We start from the raw sequence: 19,696 nt of genomic DNA on the forward strand, positions 1-19,696 counted from the left end.
TTGGCAACGGGTCGACAGCAGAGTCCCGTTACCTCGGATGGGGCCGGCCCGCCTCGCCTTTGCCCGGGACCACGGGGTTTCGTTCCCTGCTTCCCGTTTCGCGTTTCCCGTGCGAAACGCAAATGGAGGCGCCCGTCTCCGGTGGGTCGTCGGAGGGTCGGGACACAGCACGTGTAGTCTGGGTCAGCAGTTCCCGAGCAGAACAGGCAATCCAGAAGGACGGGGCAAAGGCGGGGAGGGCGCATATAAGAGCCGCGGGCGAACCAGGGGCACACGGAAAGGGTGGACAGCCACGCGCGCGCGACACAGCGTCTCGGGAAGCCGTCTGGTAAATGAGGTTGCGGCGCGCCGGGGACTGACGGGCTGGGACTGGGAGAAGCGGAAGCGACCCCGTGACCGGCTGATTGAGCGGGGATTTGTAAATTGCACCGCTGCTTGGGAGGATGTGAGGGGTGGCTGAGTTTACGTTGCAAGAATGCGGCTCAAGAGTGAAACGGCCGGGGTTGAATTTCGGCACCAGGGCGGCGGGATAAAAGGGAGGAGGGGAAGAAGGAGGATGGAACTGCGGAGGATGTCAACCAGGTTTCCGAGAGCGCGGCATTCAAAGAGCCAGGCCAGACCCGTGGTAAGTCAGGTAAGCCTCGAGGGAGTCAATCAGTAAGTACCTGAACGAGGTTTGATTGACGTCGAATACCGAGTTCACGTTATGTCGAACCAGGCAGGGATGGGGTTGCTCTCTGCCAGGGACTGGTGGATGGGCAGAGATGAACACAAAAAGACGGGCTTGTCTTGTGTGATGGATGTTTTGTTTTTTTGGTGGTGGGTGATTATGGCGCAGGAACAGATTTGGTTCGATGGGTCGAAAAAAGGCTGCGGCTCGTTCGATGGCCCTGGCAAGCACGGGTTCGGTCTCCCGGGGTGTGGTCAGGGTGGTCAGGATCGGGAAGGGCTGCTGCTTTAAGCCGCAATGACAGCCTCCACTCCACTCTCCCGTCGGGAGCAAATGGGCCTGATGCACTTCCCTCCAGCCAAAGACAGCGGATGAGATGGAAGGAACAGCCCAGCCTCGATGTTCCAACCGCCAACCAGCAGCACCCACACACCACCGGCAGGCCTACGCTACCACTACTACTACACAGTACGTACTGGACCACAGCAGCCACCTGGTGCAGCACCTGCAGCACCTTCACGCAGCACGCAGCAGCGGGAGGGCTTCCAGTCTCCACCTGCCACAGCGAGCTCTTTGTCGCAAAGGGCCCGGGGAAAGCTGGGGTGCAATGCGACAGCGGCGAGTGGAGGCAGATCGGCCGTCGCGCTGAAGATTCACTGGCTGGAAGGTGGTGGGGGCCCCATATGACCGAAACAACCACCATCAAACAGGACCAAGCAGGGACCACGCAGGGGTGTGCGGAGCGCCGAGTGAGCCCCATCCATCGATCAGTGGAGCAGCGCCAAACAACTTCATCGACGATCCCGTTCCGTGCTGGCAAGCTACCAGGAACGGACAGAAACGTTGCGTTTTTACTTGTTTCCCTGGGCCCAAAAGTGGTTTCGTATGTATAGTGCGGAGTAGTCAGGATGGGTCCGGAATATGAGTAATGGGATGGCAGGCGACCGAGATGATTGTTTTATGCTGACAGCCGCGGCGACATTTCTGGGCAATGGACCGAGACAACAGGGCGGCGCAAGGAATGCTGGACGGGAGGCAATGTACCTCTGTGAAGTTTGCCTCAGGTTTGCTGTACGAATACCTTATGCTGTCTGCGGGGTCCCGTATGATACTTGGGGGCCTATGTAGGTACCATGCTCATGGGATTTTGCCACCGGGAAGCGCGGGTGAGGCTCTGTCGTGTGCAGATGGAGATGTTGAGCACCGGGGGAATGACTGGGATGATGTTTGGATGGCGAATGAAATCGGATGACCTGAGCGAGGGGACTTTCGCAAATTCAGATTCAAATTCAGATTCACGTTCACTGAGAGACGAGAAGGGGAACGGAAGAATGGAAAGCCAGACCGGTCAAGCCCAAGCCGCTTGTGGACACGGAACCAAGGAAAGTCAGCATGGAACAATGAAAATGAAGGAGCGACGTGCAATTCGCGGCTGTCGGGGCTCCGGCGAATGGAACGAAGTGAGGGGTGAGGGGTGGGATTCTGGGCATCTGGGCATGCTGGGAAGGTGCGATGAACCACAACTGCTGCTGAACCGGTGGGCCTTGGGCTGGGTGCTGCCTTGCTGGGCTCTGGGTGGGGCTTCTCTTCCTTCCAAAAAGCACCCATATGACAGCCCGTTGACAAGTGGCAGGTGGCAACATTTTCTTGGACCTCTTCGGCGACTTCACAAAACGAAACTTCCACGTTTCCACGTTTCCGCGTTTGTTGGATTAGCATTTACCTCTCCGTAGAAGTCTCAGTACACAAACAGCAGCCTTGTCCTCGTCCATCTTCTTTTATTGTATCGACCCCATGGAGGGAAAACAGTCGAGTCCAATGGCCAATTCCATGCCATGATCAAACTGCCTGAGTCAGCCTAACGTGCTGGTTGGGCATCTCAACGCCTGACTTCTCTCAGATCCTCTTTCTCCTCACCCTTCTCAGGTCCTCGCCCTGGCCACGCAGTTGGTATGACCTCGCGTCTTATCCAGGTCCCATGCCATTGCCGAGAGGGTCCAGCAAGGCGGACGAAAGAGACCGATGTGCTCCAGCTCTCTGCAAATTCCTGCCTTTTGAAAAACTAAGGCGGACGAGGCAACTGGCGAACGACTCCGATGGCAGGCTGTCATGCGATGCCATTGCCATCAGCACACCCGGACATACTCGGTCCTTTCTGCACATTGGAATGACACTCGACGGCATCCACAATCGCTCATTCTTGCTTTCCACTCTACTCGTGTCGTCTTCGTCTCATATCAACATCGCCATCTTCATTCACATCCTAATTTTTCTTTCTCTTTCGCCCAGAGATCAACTAGCGATTTCATCATGACCCCCGCAGCGAACCATGCAGAAGCCAAGACCACCCTCAGCCTCATCGGTGGTTAGCTGCAACGGGTCAATCCGCCATCCATGCCGAAACCATGCCTCCCTGAGACCAGCGGCTGCTGCGCCTGTCCTCGGAAATCTCGCACTGAACCTCAGCTTTCCCACCCACAGCCACCGACAGAATATGATCCAACATGACCTGTCCCTGAGGCCTTGGTTACTCCGAGACCGGGCATTCTACCGACCGAGAAGGATTGCCAACATGTTTGGTTATGCAGACAAGTATGGCCCGCATAGAAGGTTGGTTCTGCCACCTTGGTTCCCGATAGATGACGGGTTTGTGCCGTATACTCGGATGCCAATTACACTACACTACCTCGGCTCCCAAATGTGTGGACAGTATGAGAAATCACCAGGACGCTCTACCTAGTAGGTATCTCTATCTTCCCCCTGACTGGAGGCCTCCCCCAGCTTCGACCTCGAGTAAGCTTGGTCTGTCTCGGTCTCGGCATCAGAACCGCAAAGTGCAAGATGCCCGTGGGGGTGCCGCGTGGCCATCAGAAACAAAACATTCTCGTCCTCGTCAATTCATCCCTGGCTCGAAACACCAGCGAAGATGGAACTGCCAGGTCAGGACATGCCACTGATCCAGGGACGGACGACACCACGCACAGTATGTATGTACATACACCCTCCTCGGGCTGTCTTTCACGGTAGTAGCAGTTGGTGTCAACCGCCGACGACAAGCATTCTGGAACCAAATGCCATAGTATTGTCATCCACAGCTGTGTTCTAGTTCTCCAGCCAGGCAAAACTGTCAATACCTATGTTTGTCATTCCCAACCAAACCGTCCTCATATGTATGTACATACATCCCACCCGACGCCACTGCCCGCGCTTCAAACAAAACGCCCTCGGTGTGCGGTGTGATGAGATACATACGTCTTCCCCCACCGCCGCACCTTGCTGCAGCGCAGGATTTTCCCTGCATCAAACCCCTTCCGAATGAGAAAAAAAACCAACCCCCAACCAACTCGACTCCCCTCGTGCCACAACTGCCTGCCATCCTAAACCACGTTTGTCAAACGTTATCGCTTTCGCTCCATGGTATGGACCGTACATATCTACCTTCCAGAACGGCACGAGACAAGAGCACGCCACAGACGCACCCCTGACCCGACGCCTAGCCAGATCGAGAGACGAGCAAGCGATGGCTGATGATGGCGAGGATAATGATTTGATTCCATGATGGGCTGCCATTCCCGAGCTTGCGAGTTTCAGCCACAGACGAAGAGCGAAATGAGACGACCGGTGTAGGGTAGGTAGCAGTAGCCGTGGTGGTCGTGATGCGGTGTTGCGCACCTTGATGTGCGAGCAAGAGAAGTACTTATGCGTGTGCTCATTTGTGTGTACCTACCTATGCAACGAGTTAGTTATGAGATGTATGGGATATACCAAGTAGCTCGGGTCCTGCCGTACACACACGACGCCGCGCCTCAGGTTGGTAGGTATGAAGCATGTTCGTTTCGTAGGCATGTATGTGCTACCTGGGTGTGACACAACCCGCCCGGGATGAGCCTCACCCGACGCTTCTTCCTCCTCCTCCACCACCACGGGAAGCGTCACTCAACTCAACGATCCTGCCGCCGCTGTGCGACCACGCCGGCCGGGGAACACTACGGAGGGAGGACGAGTCGCGGATCGAGACAGGCAGGACAAGACAGGGCAGGACAAGATAAGACATTGCGTGGATGATGCTTCGAGGGTGTGTCGGTGACTCGAGGGACTGATTGCTTTGTCCCGGGGACCGCGCGTCGGATAACCTATGTACGTCCTTACCCAGCTAGAATCCCAGGTATACCTACCTGTACCTACCTACACAGGAGTGTGAGCTAGCGGACTGTGCATGTTTCTCTACGTCTCAATCAGGAGTTGCTCCGTCTTCGTTGCGCAAGATATTAGATCCCTGCCCCCTTTTTTTACAACCATCGACTCCCTTCTCCGGACAGACTCGACGGCATGCCCTTCCAAACTCCTACAACATCCAGCTGGAATCATGATATCTGGCTCGATATACCACCACGCCCTGTTCGCAGCCAAACTGGCTAGACCACAACAAACCCTTAAGAAAGGAAAAGAAAAAAGAGTGTGTTGCTACCGTCTGTGATCTATGTCACAGAGCCATACATACACAAGGTACGGTACACTGCACAAAGAACGGTTGGGGTCGGGGAGCTCTTCACACCCCTCCCCCTACCTCCCAAGTGTGTCACGCAGCCCTCGCTCATTCTGTTCTGTGTCTCGTCATACACAACAGCAACGCAGCGGTACGCCGAGTCTCTTTTTGGTCGAGAACGTCGGCTATGGGGAAGGGGTTGGAGGAGCGAGAGGGTCCAGGAGTTACTGACCGGCCTGGCCTGGTTGAAAGGTACGGTACGGCGGTGGTTCTGGTGCTGTTGTTACTTGCTGTCCATCTAACATAGGTATGGACATAAGAGTTCGATATAAATCGAGAAGTCCCGCCGATAGTAATTGGGTTTGTTGAGAGTCAGTTGGTCCGTCAACATGATTCCCCCTTTCGTCATTTGTCCGTCCATTGTCGTCGTTACAGCCAAGCAAACCGCCGTTGTTTCGGTGTTTTGTTCGCTCTCTCTCTCTCAGATGCGATGGCCGCTGAGGAAATTGGTCATCAATACTTGGGAGGGGTTGGATATTTATTCCGTCCTTTGTTTGACTAGATCAAGACTTGCCGGCTCTTGGGAACCATATATGTGGAAATGAACTAGGAGTAAAGGAGTCCCATGAACGTGCTGCCCAAAGACAAAAACAAGCCTGCTTGGTATCCTCCGCGGACAGGGGTTATTTATTTACCAGCATGAAAACGAAAAGTGAGACCGAGAAGTGGACATCATTCGTCATGCTTCTGTCGTCACAACCTCTACCTATAGATGAAGCACTATGAAGACGCCCGACTCCAATCCACCATCAACCTCCCTTTCCCCCATCACCCATCCAAACCACCCCTCCGACTCTCTCTCTTTCTACCCCAACACCATTCCCTCCTTAACCACCAAGTCTACCATCTAACTCGCAACCAAACCAAAACACATCCAACACAAACAACCTCACTCCTCTTCCACCTCCCACCCCCCAACCTCCACCAACCCATCACTCAACACCTCCACTGCCACCCCCCTTTCCGGCTCACCATTCCCACCACCCCCTCTCGTCTCCAAAGCAACCCACAACCCGCCGCCGCGTCTCGCAATCTCAGACTGCACATCCACCTCTGCCGTGCGCAGCCCCACGCTCGGAACACCCCTCACGAAGCTCCCGCCAGCGGCAGCGCCGGCGAGATCCGCAAAGTCGCCCGTCTTGGGGGCGGTGGCGAGGACGGTGGTGTGCGGACTGCTCTGGTGACGCCCGAGGGTTAGAGAGAGGCGGATTGAGGAAGGGGAAGATGAGGAGGCGGAGGTGGTGGTGGCAATTGCGCTGAGGCGGGTTTGGCGGGTGAGGGTTATCGGGGCGAGGAAACGGGTTGTTGATGATGATGTGGACGATGACGACATGAGATTGGCTCCGGGAGCGAATCCAGGAACCGGGGTTCGCAGCATGCCGGCCGCGTCGGAGGGGATGGGTTCGATGCGAGGGGGGACGGCGGCCGAGACTCGTAGCGTGTAATCGCCGAGCTGGCCCGGTTCGAAGGTGGAGAGGATGATGTTGTACGTCCCTGCGTCGAGGCGCGGGATGGATGCGGCCGTGTGGCCGTGCTGGTACTCCGGGCTGGCGGCGAGGATGTCGCGGCCGGACAGGGAAGTGATGCGTTGCTGAGGCGAAGGAGGGGAAGGGGATGAAGGACCTAAGGGTGAGAAGGCGAGGGCGATGTGGACGGGTAGGTCGTGGGTTGATGTGCTCAGAACAAGAGTCACGGGAGAGGGCTGTGATAAATAGAGGGAATATTGCGGATTGTTGTAGTAGGTCGGGCGGGCAGCGTTGCCACCGGCGGTTCGACGTGTCCAGGAGCCGCGGATCGGGATGTTGTGTGCGAGACGTTCCGGGGCAGGGGAGACCGTCAAGGGTTCATCAGAGAAGAATGACAAGGTGAAAGTGTAGGCAGGAAGAGGCAGCTCCGACTGCTTAACCACCAAAGTCTGAGCAATTCCTGGGGTTGGCTGGTATCGGAGGAGAACGTTGGGACTGTCGACCAGCGAAGTGTGGTCAAGACGACGACTCATGTCCGGCAGCGGCACGCGGGTTCCCGAGGGAGAGGACGCATACATGGCGAGAGCTGTGAATCCAAGTTGCTTTGAGACGGTGGCCAGAGACGCGGCATGGTTGTCCCCATCGCCGCCATGCTCCCTTTCGACTCGGCGCTCTCGCAAGATGTCGAGCTCGCCATCTTGCCAATGGCGACTCAGTAAGATCCAAACGGGTTTCGCAGACGGAGAGAGGACGCTGAACTGTGGATTATGCGTGAACACGAGCTCCTCGGTTTTGTCGGGCATTTCCCAGCGGAAATGGTGGTCTTGTCGGTAGGCGAATAGGGCTGGGTTCCAGTTGACATAGAGCGAGTCGAAGTGCTGAAGCACATCTTCAAAGGCCATCCAGAACTGGTTCGATGCGCCGTCTTGTGTCGACCCAACTGTATGTACCTTGAGCGTCGCCGATGAACCCACTCCGGTCCAAACCAAGCTGTCGATCCAGGGGTTCTTGATGAGCAACAGACGTGAGTCGTCTTCGACCTTCAGGTCCACGACGGCGTAGTCATGCTCCTTCACCAGACCAAGCGCTTTCTCCTCCTCCGGCAAGATGTTGCCAGTCCCGAGGGTAAGGATGACGTTGCGCTCGTCATAGGCCTTTTTAATCCTGTTCCATGTCTCGTTAAGGTCCATATCGTCACTGGGGAGGGTTAGCCTATCAGGTCTCGCCGTCTCAGACTCTCGGCTTGCTAACCTTTGGAGGAAGATTTGCTCAGGAATCCAGCCAGTTAGCGCATGCAGGTCCGTTGCTGAGTTGCTTCCAGGGAAATCGTAGCCACCGCGGATCTTGAGATATGCTTTCTCGACCAGCGCCGGCCAAATCAGTCGAGGGTTGCGTCGGTCGACGACATATAGGGTACGGTCCGTCTTTGACACAGGTAACCGGTCGTCGATGGTCACGCGACGCCAACTACCGTTGAAGTACATTCGGAACACGTATTTTCCGCTTTTGGAGAGTTGGGGCCGCATCGCTTTGTGGTCATAGGGGTACATGAGGGACGCGAGGAGCTGGGCTGCCGTGTGAGAATTGCCGGCGATTAAATGGGAGGAGCGCCATACTCACAGAGTCTTGACTTGGGCCAAAATGACGAGCGGCAGCGCATAGGCTCGCAACAACAGAGCAATCGGTGGCCAGGTCTTGTGCCAGATCTGACTCGGCTCGCGCCGTCATGAGCTGGTCCAGATCCTCATCAGAGCCGTCGGCGTTAGCCACTAACTCGGTGGGACGACGCCAATCAGCGACCAAGGCCTGCTGCTCAGGGGAGAGGGAGAAAGACGCCGGGTCGCTTGGGCACCAGAATCGAATGTTAGTAGCAACAACGATAGGGATGGTAGTGATTACACGCCGTACGTATAAGGCCCGTCGCCGGAGTCCAAGAAGTCCTCGGGGCTCGGAGCAGAGTCCCATGGGGGGAAAACATGACCATGCAGGCGGGAGGCCTTGTAGATGATAATTTTCTCGGCGGTAGTCAGGTCCCGTGTGGACTCGGGAACACGTCGTAAGGGAGTTTGGCCCTTGATGCGTGCCTTGAGGCGCTGGCCCAACTCGACCAGTTCCTCAAACTTGCGTCTCAAGCGTTTTCGGTCTTCAGGTGTCTTGGCCGTGCTGATGGCCTGCATATACAATTCGGCGGCGGCGATGGCATGCTTCAGCGCGTCCTCGTCTCCTTGGGCGGTCTTTATAAGGCGTTCGCGTGCCTGTTGACGGTTAGAGTCAACATAATGACTTGGTCGAGGAGGTTCTCGCGCCGAATGTATATCTTACCAAAGCCTGACTCTCCATGACTATGGCAGGCGTCGCAGTTCCTCACATGAGCCGATTTCAAAATGATTTGCAGATTACACTCAACTGAAGGACTTAGAGCAACGCCTAGGCAAATCTGAGAAACTGCATCCGGGAGACACAAGTTGCGCCGCCAAAATCAAGAAAAATCTAGATATATTTCTTGCTATCTCATAGTGAACTGAATGGTCACAAGGTGGCACCAATCTGGAAGTTGCCGACAAGACTGGATTAGTGGAGCATGAGGGAGCACGCGGTTCCATGTTTCGTTGGTGTGAGAGCAACATCTCTCTCGCCTGTGGATGATCAGGCAGACTCGGGCGGGAGGGCATCCGTCAGGCATTTTACGCAAGGTTTGGCTGAAGATGGGGACTGAAATGGAACTGGCGCTTCTATTTCTGACTCGCTGGTCTGGCTCGGTGGCGGATGGGCCAGCGGCCCTGGCTGCTGTCATTGAATTTGGACAGTTAAAGAGTGAAGAACAATGGAAGTCAAAAATAAATAAACGTGCTGACGGAGTGCATCTGCATTTGCTGAGACGAGTGAGAAGACCCAGCTCGACCAACAAGATCGGTTTCCTAAAATGAGAAAGGCTCCTGTTCAGGTTCTCTTGCCTGGCTTTCCGTCTGTCAGGTTGGACCGAGCATTTCTCCACCGGAAAGATGCCCAGATGAGGTGCCGTGGCGGGATGGCTGGGGATCGCAGTTACCCCAAGGGAAATAACTAAGGTATCCAACGTCAAGTCCCTATCTGGCTTCATCTTATCGCTGGATCTCTTAGTGGGTCCTAGACTTCCCGCTCCAGGTCCTGGTCCACGGGGGTTGCAGTGTCTTCAAGGTGGGCTGTCTCTTTGGTTTCCAGACTCTTGTTTTGACCAAAATATGCATTGGTGACCAGGCTCTGTTGCTGGTTTCCAATGCAAGGCTGATGACGATGATACGATGAGAACAACTTGAATGGCCGTATTCCAGGTCAACCATCACGTTAAATCGGAATTCGGCCCAGAACTGCGGGGCAAGGGAAGACTGGTGCGTTTCCCCGGGATGCCGAGGTTACCGGCACTGGAAACCGAATTCACGGGCGCGCGACGGAACTGGGACCGGGTCCCGTGCTGCTTTGCGCACCTAGGCGCAACCACGAGCCGCCTGCGACCCACCGACGCCGTCAGGGTCCTCCCTCGGCCGGCCCTCAAAACCAAATAACAAGTTTCGGTGCCCCGTCCTTCATCCGTCGTCATCTCTGTCGACTTCGCCGATTCATACTCGACATCCGGTTTTTGCTGCGAGGGTGGTCACGCGCAGTCCGTTCCTCTCACGCCGCCGACATCAACTGCCGCGCATCGCATCAGCGGGGGCTATTTTTACCCAGCCGTAGCCGCTCGCCATTTCCGGAATTCCAGACAGAGAGACGACGAATTGACATTCACAACACCAACCGCAACCACCTTCGAGACCCCGGAATTCGGACACCGCAAGTCGACGCGCAAAGGCCCGAGACGGGAGACACCAGGCCATCGCAATGGCCGTGCAGTCGAAGCCGGCCCCAATTGGGCCTTGGGGTAAGGCGACGGCCGGTGCCGCGGGCGCTGTCTTTGCCAATGCGCTGGCCTATCCGTTGGATCTGTATGTGAATAATGATGGAGCCTACGTACTGCATCAATACTTCCCACCCATTGGCCGCCACCTACCGGCGAATTTTCTGCTTGTTGCACGCTTCCCAGAGACACCAACAATACTGACTGGCCATTCCCAACAGTGTGAAGACAAAGCTACAAGTCCAGGTGAAGCCGAGCCAGGCCAACGGCGAGGCCAAGTCGGGGGAGGCGAAGTATGACGAAGAGCCGCACTACAATGGCACCTGGGATGCCCTCTGCAAAATTGGTGCGGCCGAGGGTATTGGCGGTCTATACGCCGGAATGACCGGCTCCCTCCTCGGCGTCGCCTCCAGCAACTTTGCCTACTTCTATTGGTACTCCACTGTTCGTAGCCTCTACGAACGGTACGCCGGCGTGCACAAGTCGTCCACCTTCGAAGAGTTGGCTCTCGGTGCCGTCGCTGGCGCCCTTGGCCAGCTCTTCACCCTCCCAGTCGCCGTCATCACCACCCGCCAGCAGACCTCCACCAAGGAGAACAGGAAAGGGTTCTTCGCCACGGCCCGCGAGGTCATTGACAGCGAGGATGGTGTTTGCGGACTCTGGCGTGGTCTGAAGGCCAGCCTCGTCCTGGTCGTCAACCCTAGCATCACATACGGTGCCTACGAGAGGCTCAAGGTCATCCTCTTCCCAAACAAGAAGACTCTTTCCCCCTGGGAGGCGTTTGGTACGTTCTGTCGCCCACGCTGGCTTTTTGCACCGAGTTTCGAAGCTAACAACGATATCCAGCTCTCGGCGCCATGTCCAAGGCTCTCGCTACCATTGCCACACAGCCCTTGATCGTGGCCAAGGTCTGCCAGCAATCGAACCCGCCTCCGGCACGGAAGGGCAAGCCCTTCAAGAGCTTCGTCGAGGTCCTTCAATTCATCATTGAGCATGAAGGGCCACTGAGCTTGTTCAAGGGCATCGGCCCCCAGATACTCAAGGGCTTTGTGGTTCAGGGGCTTCTGATGATGACCAAAGAGCGGTGAGTGCTGATCGTCCATTGAGGCAAATGAAGAGCAAAATGCTAACGTCGGTTATTCTGCAGTATCGAGCTTATGTTCATCCTGTTGCTCAGGTATTTCCAGGTCATGCGGTCGAAGAGGATCAGGAGGGCGGAGGCCGTCGCGGCTGCTGCCAAGGCGATTGTGCCCATCACCACCAAATAATTTCACAAAATGCCACAATTTGCGGCGGCACGGGTTTTGGATAGGAAGGCTCGGTACCTAGGCGTTGCGTGGTCTCGTTCAATAGGAGGAGAGTCGAGGTGGTTCTGCATCGCATAATGGCCGGTTTGGGTCGGTTCTGAGACTGAAACTCGGGAACGGTTGAATTTTCTGTGTATATGAGTATTGCATAGAGTTTTCATTCCAAAGACAGCATTGGGTTTCTGTTTGAAGCGTATCAATAAGAACTGAAGCAGCTCAAAGGACCATCAACAGGTTAGTTGAGTCCCTTCAGAGAGAACCTCTCAGTTGCGACCATTCCCGTTGGCTTGGCATTTGATTGCTTGCGGGGAGGGCCCCACTTCGGCTCGGTTCAGCCACAATTCAGCCCCACAGCCACACCCACGGATTAGGGCAGCGAATTTCTCTGCATTTCCAGGTTTGTGCGAAAAGCGCTGCTCCTCTTTGGCGAACCTCTGACATCCCCAGCTTCGGATCTTCAAGACAACGTCGACAATCCAGAGCCGACAACCATCACAATGGCCAGTACGTCGCAACCCTCTATCGAAATGCTCTCACTTCGAAAATAACTGTCGGCATACTGACGTCCCTCGCAGAGTCAAAGAACTCGTCCCAGCACAACCAGTCGCGCAAGGCGCACCGGAACGGGTAGGCCAGGCCCTTCCAGCTCTTTCGATCCTCCCCACGACGACACACCACACACACATTTGCGAACAGACCACTAATCGGATATCTTCGCTCGTGAACAGCATCAAGAGGCCCAAGACCCAGAGGTACCCCTCGCTCAAGGGCACCGACCCCAAGTTCCGCCGCAACCACAGGCACGCTCTGCACGGCACTGCTAAGGCTCTGGTACGGAACCCGCTCTCGTTCTCCTTTCGATTTCAAAGAAGCGATACTCGAATTTACAAGCTGCTGTCGAAGATCGTCGATGTTGAAGGAGTTTGCTTACTAACACACCACAACAGAAGGAGTTCCGGGAGGGCAAGCGGGAGTCTGCTTAAATTCCTTTTTCTTCGGTTCCTTTCTCTGTTCTTGCGATCGGGGCGACCAGCGGCAACGGCGTGCAACATGGTTTTCGGGAAAGAAAAAGGGAGGGATACGAAATGTTTTCCGGGCCTATCATGACCTCTTCCACGATCAGGATGGATTGAGAGAGGATCTTGGGTTGGTTGGAGGGGCGCTGCGGAATCAGCCATCAGTCACCACCACTACCACCTTTACGACGAAACAACAAAACACCCCATCACCGAAACGAACCTATCTACCCACTGGGACCCGGGAGTGGAGAAGGGTGTGTTACTTTTGGGACGTTCTCTTATCCTTGTTTTCTCGACCAGATCCGAACGAGTTGCTTCGCTCCGGCGCACGGCGCAGAGACCCGAGATGAGGGATTCGTTTCCCAACGGACCTGATGTGAGGTGTGTCGTCGTGTTTCGATGTGTGAGCAAACTGACCCATTGCGTCCATCCCTTCCCCTTCCCGCTGCCATTACAGCCCCTTTCCCTTGACCCAGAAACCCCACGAAAAGACGGCATTAGTGTGTACAGCTCTGAGCTTTACTCCATGCTCATCGTGCTGAAGGATTATTTCGTGCCGAGATCAACTTTTTGCCTCGCTATTACCAAACACTTTGGCCTTGTTCTCGAAGGGCCGCGGTGCATGAAAGCGAAGCTACATGCAATACTGAAGGTTCAGTTTACCTATGTATGCCATAGTTGTCTGTGCTGTAGTTTTTTTTTTCATAATGTAGTTGGCTATTCCTAGCATTGTACACCGACTTCAACGAGCTGTGATGATCTGGTGTTGGTGAGATGCTTCCCAAGTTGAACAGGGGAGTCAACATCTCCTTTCTCAATCCACACCCCAGAAATAGAATGCCGTCAAACTCTCCAAAGTTTCAACACAACAAGACCCGGGCAGCCCGATGATGCTGGATCGCCATCAAAGTGGCAGTGCATGACTTCTGCCCCTGGAGATCACTTTATGCATGTGAGTTTTCCCACCACTTGGTGAAAGTTTCCATCGCATTTGACGATCATTGGGGTTGCCTTTGATGCTGATCATGTGTGCCTTGAGTTTATTGTTGGACGTTTGGAACGAAGATATCGAGGTTGATGGGTTGGAGGTTGTGATGATTGACATTGAAGGGGACAGTTCCTGGGACAGCTCGGCGTTCATCCCGAGATGCCCGGTGGCGCAACACATAGGAAACCATCACAGGGTAGTGTAAGGCGCCTCTCGGCAGGGCTGAGGAGATTTCCAAGTGTACGGCATACATCCCTGACTGTCGAGTCTGCGCTGGGGGGATGGGGGCTTGGGATTGTTTGATGTTGATTGCGGCATAGTTTTTAGTTTCTGCTGTTTTGAGCCTCATCCGGGCCATGGACAGCACAAGCCACCTATCCATCCCCCAGAGAGCCCTGGCCGTTACAGATCCAGATCTGAATCTGAGGCTACCTCTCCAGGTTCTCCGACCGGGTGTTCGACGAGCCTATCTTTTTGTCTTGGACGATTTTGATCCATGTCCAGGATAAGGTACCTTATCCAGGGGGGTTGTTCCAAGGCTCTGTGTCTTGCACGTGGAAGCGCAGGGGAACGGTGTTAGAGGTTTGCTCAAACATTTTCGGTTCTCTTTTTGTACGGAGTAGAAAACCCGACCTTACTGACTCCGAAGCCTGCGTCTCTGAGTTTGGAGTCAAAAATGGAGGTGTGTTGGGGAAAACCCGAGTACTCCGTAGCCCTACGAATGCCATCTGTCCATCCCTTCATGCTGGAAGGTCGTCAGCTATCTGATGTTCTGTTCTTAACGGCAAGGCAGCCGAATGGAGGCGGGGCCCCCTAGCGGTTTCTTTGCCTTCTGGAAGGAGATCCGACGGGAGTTGGGGACAGGAGCCGGGCCCAAAGACGAAACGTCCGCAGTGGGGACTAGTGCTCAAGCGACTCGACTCGGATGGAAGTGAAGGTCTCCGACACTCTGCACTCGCACGGCACAACACACGGGACACACACACCTCGCTCTTGAGACCAGCCACAGTCGAGGACAATCCATCATCACAGTGAGCGACGACCTATGGGGGTGGAGGCCCAGCCTGGAAACGGCCAGTCCGGCTTCACAGTCCCATCCGGCTCGGGGCCCCGATTTGCCCCACATGGAACCTCTTGCTCGACGGCGCGACAAGCAGCAAAGAGGCTTTCGGTTGGTCCAAGCCCGGAGCGCGTGTCCACACTGTCCACACCTTTTCGCAGCCCCTGGCGCTCTGGCGCTCCAAGGCAAAACCCTGCTGCCCGCGCTACGCTAGCTTGGCTTCGGGCTGCGGGTGAGTGTGTGCCCCCCTTCCATCGAGTCAATGGAAACACAACCTCCTGTCCATCCCATTTCTTCACTTCCTCCTTCTCCCTCCCCTCCACCGCCCGACGACTCCTGTCACCTACCCTTCCACTCCTTTGCTTTCACCAGCGAGGACTTGTTGGTCTCCCTTTTCCCTCCTCCCTCTTGCTCCCTTTTTTCGTCTCTTCTCTCCAGCCCAACAGCTGCCCGACGCCAACGGAACCTCGCCATCGTCCTCTGCTGGTTAAGGCCGGAGCCAGTACCTACCTCCCATCCTCCTCCAACTTCTCCTCGCCTTTCCGCCTGCCACTCGCTCTTCGTTTGGCAACGGATTGTGAATAGGTAGTCTGGGGCATTTTTGTACGACTTGTCTACGTGCGCCCGTGTGTGTCTTTTTAAATGGGTAAGTCGAACGAACCGCAATGCCTGCCTCCGCGGCTGCTACTCGAGATGCTCTTCGACATTATCCCCCTTTTCCTCGACCGCCACTGTTCAAACTCTCCTCGCACCACCCAAGCTCCGGCTCGTCTGTTCTGTGGAGAGGTGGACTGGAGGACTCGGAGATAGGGGAGGACCGCTAGTCGCGGGGCCCAACGCTGTGTGGCCTTTGTGTGCTACGCGAATGGATTCTTTATCCAGCGGCGGCCCAACACACACCCTCCTGTGGGTGCCCTGGGAAGATGCTCACGCAGACGGACGTGCTGCTGCTGCTGCTGCTGCTGCGAGTGTGTTGCTTCGGGCGGGACCCAGCATAAACGTTAGCTTCGTTGTCTGCAGTCCTCTTGCTGCTGCTTGCTGCACTTCCCGAGGACGGAGGGCCACGTTCGACGCCGCAGTTCGCCGCAGTCCCGCATCAGCGGCTGGTCTGAGCAGTTGATCCGCTTGCTCTGCTTTATGCATTCCCACCACGTCCACGTCCACTGCCACCTCTGCCTGCCGACCCTGTCACAAGAATCTCGTCGAGAATCGCCAGACTAAAGATTTCTCTTGGTTGATGACACGGCTAACTCGAGTTTCTTTTACCGTCATCAGAACCTCGCGTCCTCCTCTGATCTCCTCCCTCCCTCTTTCTCGCGATATTTCGATCCTCCTTTGAGGCCAGCGGGTTACTGCAGGAGCATCGAAGTCTTCGCGACTCATCATTCTTCGACTTTCTCTTCCAACAGCGACTTCGAAAGTCCTCGTACCGGTGCATCTCTAATATACAACACAACTATCCATAATCGCATTTCCTCTCGAGGATTGGACTGATAGGTGAGTTTGTTTAGACCACCTGCTGCGGCAAAAAATTGAAGTGGAAATTACCGGCTTTTCTCCCACAGTCATTACTCTACAACCATAACTTCAGCACGCTAACCCACAAAGAAGCCACAGGCTTTATTCGACTACTCGCCATTGAATATTAAAACATCTTGTTGGAGATCGATATTCGGCTTTTTTCTCGCCCTCATTCATCCAAACACGTTACCTCGCGCCGATAACCGCTAGACGCTGGTGAACGGTTTTGAAGAAAACGATGCTCGATAGATCCGTCATGAGCAACCGCAACAGCACTCCCGAGGCCAGCGTTTCGTCGCTGCGTCCCCCTTCTTCTCGCGCCATTGGCACCAACAACCTGCGCGCTTCGGCCGATATGGCGACCCTCACCGCCGGACAGACGGGCGCCGCAGGCAGGATCCGCCCGTCGTCGGATTTCTACGGCCAGCTGCAGTCGGCCCAGCAAGGAAACTCGGATCTGGACGCCCAGGACAAGCTTGCTCAGCAGTGGATCGCCGACATCGACCAGTATGAGACGACTCTGGAGGAGATGGCCGCCGCCACCCTCGACCAGGATTTCAAGGACGAGCTGAGCGCCATCGAGCAGTGGTTCCGGGTCCTGAGCGAGGCCGAGCGCACCGCCGCCCTCTATGCTCTGCTCCAGCAGACCACCCAGGTCCAGATCCGCTTCTTCATCCAGGTGTTGCAGCAGATGGGCAAGAACCATCCCATGTCGGGCGTTCTGTCCCCTGCCAATTTTGATAAAGGTCTGCGATTCGACAAAAGACTGAAGACGAGAAGATGCGGTGCTAACATGGGTTTGCAGATCCCATGTCGAACCGCCTGAGCGATGCCATGAGCAAGCTCTCGGTCGACTCCTCTCGCAACTCGCTCGCCCGGCCGAGCGCTGGCGGAAACGTCAAGCGCCAGTCGGGCCTGGATGCGAACACCATCAATGCCATGTTCCCTGACGCTGCCGCAGCCATCGCGACCGAGAAGGCCAAGTTCACGCAGCAGACGGGCAATCCTCCTCCCAGCTCCACGAGGAACAGCTTGGTGGATAACCGTGGCTCGCTGGTGACCCCGAGCATCTCTGCGCCGAAGGAGGATGCCACTGCTTCCGCCGCCGCCGCCGCTGCTGCCAATGGTCAGAATCCCGCTTCGCCTTGGGGTGCTAACGATGCGTCGCGCCCCAAGTCGTCGTCGTCCGGTCAGCCGCAGCCGCCCATGGGCCAGTTCGTGCAGCCCCCGCCGTCAACCAGCGCGCTGCGCTCGCCGCGCCCCCAGATCACGGGCAACACCAACATCCAGTCGACGACCCTGACGACGGGAACCGAGCCGCAGCTGGCCGAGCTTCCGCTGCTCTCGCCTTACACGGCGAGCGGCAACTGGGCCTCGATGGTCAACACGCCTTTGGTGCCGAACTTCAACCAGGCGCAGAACACCAATGCGGACATGGTGGCCAATGCAACGGCCATGAAGCTGGCAGCGCTCTCGACGGTGAACAACCGGTTCGCGCTCGACGATGCTCGCAAGTACCGGCGTGCTCGCTCCAACGATTCGTCGAACCAGGCCCAGACCGCGGCCCAGAACCCTCTGTCGCCTGGTGTGCCGCCGATCCCGGGAGCCATCACGGTCAGCGACCACGGTGCCCCGCTCGGCCAGAACCCTGTGATGACTGCGCTCCAGCAGCAACAGCAGCAACAGCAGAACCTGAGCTTTGCGGCGCACCGGTCGCGCCCCAACTCGCCTGGCATCGCCATGCAGGGCTACGCGCCGACGCTGGCGTTTACTTCGCCGCAGAACAACGGTTTCCTGAGCGCGTACGACGCGGCGGCCGCGGCTGGTGTCGCTCAGCCCCTGATCAACAACGGACTGGCTCCGATCAACCTGGCGGCGTTCCCGCTGGGGCTGGGTGGACATCACCACGAGGGCTACCATTCAGACCACTCGGACATGGTGCGTGGCCGGTCGCCGCGCGGCCGGCGCGGCACGAGCAAGCCGCCTGAGGACCCGACGGACCCGACGCTGCTGCAGGACATCCCGAGCTGGCTGAGGAGCCTGAGGCTTCACAAGTACACGGAGAACCTGAAGGATATGAAGTGGACGGAGCTCATCGAGCTGGATGACAAGCAGCTCGAGGAGCGCGGCGTCAACGCGCTGGGTGCGAGGCGCAAGATGTTGAAGGTGTTTGAGCAGGTTAAGGGTGAGTTTGTTGTGTTCTTGGTCCCCTTTGGTGTTTTTATATGATATGAGTTTGCTGACGAAAGATGTTACAGAAGCGAGACGGGAGGGCAAGCTGCCCAGCTAGATGCTTCTCGCGCCCTGCGGACCATCGAAGAACGGGCCGTCATTCATATAGGGATGACCTTTTTCAACAGCACTGGCCTGCCACGAAAACATTGGTTTTTAGTCGTAGTTTATTAGAACCCGGGGGTGGCATGATGACAATTCCTACGTCGTCGTGATTTCTTTTGCTAGTCTTATTACTTTTTGGAAGGGGAGGAGAGAGTACAGCCCATCGCTGGGAGAGGAGCTCATGGCCACTTCTGGGTTTCGGTTCCGACCTCTTTGGGCGCAAAAATGGGGGGATGAGAAATGTGGACGATGGATGATGGAGATGACGTTGAATGGCTTTTTAATATCTCGCTGATGATTTATTTACTATTTATTTCTTGGAGGCCGCGGTGATGATGGCCTGCCTTGTTTTATACCTACCTTCTGCCTACACCTACCTTGGCTCCCTCTTGATCTGTCCTATCCTTCCTTCTTCTCTGCCTGCTTCGCGGGGGTTAAATGGTACCAACCGGGGCATGCTATTTTCCAGACAGGATTGTGCACATATGAGACTGGATCTTGGGGCAATACCTGGTCATCTGGAAATAGGTACGAAAGCGGGCAGAGAGTTAGTTCAGGATAGGTACATACTTCAGAGTAATCGTGAATTGTTTTTGTCTTGCTGGTGAAAAGTGACGTGTGGTGAGTTGGTGGTGATCTTTCAGATTTCTCGAGATGCAATCCAGATGCTGATGGCCGTTTTGATAACCACCTGGAATTTCTCGAGGGGAAGAACGGCTATTGTGTCAATAATGAGTGATCATCTTTTCAGGTCAATGCCATTGTGCCGTTGTCGTCCCGTCTTTGAACTTGACATGATGTTGCGTTGTTTGGAGAGAACCCAAACAAGGCTTCCCGCTTTCCACCTCGCACTGTGGAACTTCCTTTTGGGGATGTTTTCGAGACAACTCCAGACTTCAAAGCCTTTC

At 55.8% G+C, this 19,696-nt stretch overlaps 7 protein-coding genes across 7 annotated transcripts; 4 read left to right on the forward strand and 3 right to left on the reverse strand.

Moving 5' to 3' along the window:
• Positions 1 to 28: 28 nt before the first annotated feature.
• VTJ04DRAFT_767 (uncharacterized protein) lies at positions 29 to 1,373 on the reverse strand (the record flags this gene model as incomplete). Its single annotated transcript, XM_069366022.1, has 2 exons — positions 29 to 434; positions 1,147 to 1,373. 2 exons carry the CDS (start codon positions 1,371 to 1,373, stop codon positions 29 to 31), a joined length of 633 nt encoding a protein of 210 aa, XP_069223376.1.
• Positions 1,374 to 6,105: 4,732 nt separating this feature from the next.
• Positions 6,106 to 9,022, reverse strand: VTJ04DRAFT_768 (uncharacterized protein; the record flags this gene model as incomplete). The annotated part of the gene is made up of 5 exons (XM_069366033.1): positions 6,106 to 7,879; positions 7,934 to 8,247; positions 8,303 to 8,525; positions 8,591 to 8,937; positions 9,005 to 9,022. The coding sequence occupies 5 exons, from the start codon at positions 9,020 to 9,022 to the stop codon at positions 6,106 to 6,108; spliced, it is 2,676 nt and encodes an 891-aa protein (XP_069223377.1).
• A 1,518-nt stretch (positions 9,023 to 10,540) lies between these two features.
• Positions 10,541 to 11,824, forward strand: VTJ04DRAFT_769 (uncharacterized protein; the record flags this gene model as incomplete). The annotated part of the gene is made up of 4 exons (XM_069366044.1): positions 10,541 to 10,644; positions 10,778 to 11,340; positions 11,403 to 11,640; positions 11,704 to 11,824. The coding sequence occupies 4 exons, from the start codon at positions 10,541 to 10,543 to the stop codon at positions 11,822 to 11,824; spliced, it is 1,026 nt and encodes a 341-aa protein (XP_069223378.1).
• Positions 11,825 to 12,360: 536 nt separating this feature from the next.
• Positions 12,361 to 12,846, forward strand: VTJ04DRAFT_770 (60S ribosomal protein eL29; the record flags this gene model as incomplete). Its single annotated transcript, XM_069366056.1, has 4 exons — positions 12,361 to 12,367; positions 12,439 to 12,490; positions 12,592 to 12,694; positions 12,811 to 12,846. 4 exons carry the CDS (start codon positions 12,361 to 12,363, stop codon positions 12,844 to 12,846), a joined length of 198 nt encoding a protein of 65 aa, XP_069223379.1.
• Positions 12,847 to 15,192: 2,346 nt separating this feature from the next.
• On the forward strand, positions 15,193 to 16,424 carry VTJ04DRAFT_771 (uncharacterized protein; the record flags this gene model as incomplete). The annotated part of the gene is made up of 3 exons (XM_069366067.1): positions 15,193 to 15,432; positions 15,520 to 15,576; positions 16,206 to 16,424. 3 exons carry the CDS (start codon positions 15,193 to 15,195, stop codon positions 16,422 to 16,424), a joined length of 516 nt encoding a protein of 171 aa, XP_069223380.1.
• Positions 16,425 to 16,707: 283 nt separating this feature from the next.
• VTJ04DRAFT_772 (uncharacterized protein) lies at positions 16,708 to 18,741 on the forward strand (the record flags this gene model as incomplete). Its single annotated transcript, XM_069366078.1, has 3 exons — positions 16,708 to 17,197; positions 17,257 to 18,636; positions 18,710 to 18,741. The coding sequence occupies 3 exons, from the start codon at positions 16,708 to 16,710 to the stop codon at positions 18,739 to 18,741; spliced, it is 1,902 nt and encodes a 633-aa protein (XP_069223381.1).
• Positions 18,742 to 18,884: 143 nt separating this feature from the next.
• Positions 18,885 to 19,306, reverse strand: VTJ04DRAFT_773 (uncharacterized protein; the record flags this gene model as incomplete). Its single annotated transcript, XM_069366089.1, has 3 exons — positions 18,885 to 19,064; positions 19,166 to 19,208; positions 19,272 to 19,306. 3 exons carry the CDS (start codon positions 19,304 to 19,306, stop codon positions 18,885 to 18,887), a joined length of 258 nt encoding a protein of 85 aa, XP_069223382.1.
• Positions 19,307 to 19,696: the final 390 nt, after the last annotated feature.

The sequence above is a fragment of the Mycothermus thermophilus genome, assembly GCF_041956435.1.
Source record: "Mycothermus thermophilus strain CBS 625.91 unplaced genomic scaffold VTJ04scaffold_1, whole genome shotgun sequence".
Classification (NCBI taxonomy): Eukaryota; Fungi; Ascomycota; class Sordariomycetes; order Sordariales; family Chaetomiaceae; genus Mycothermus; species Mycothermus thermophilus.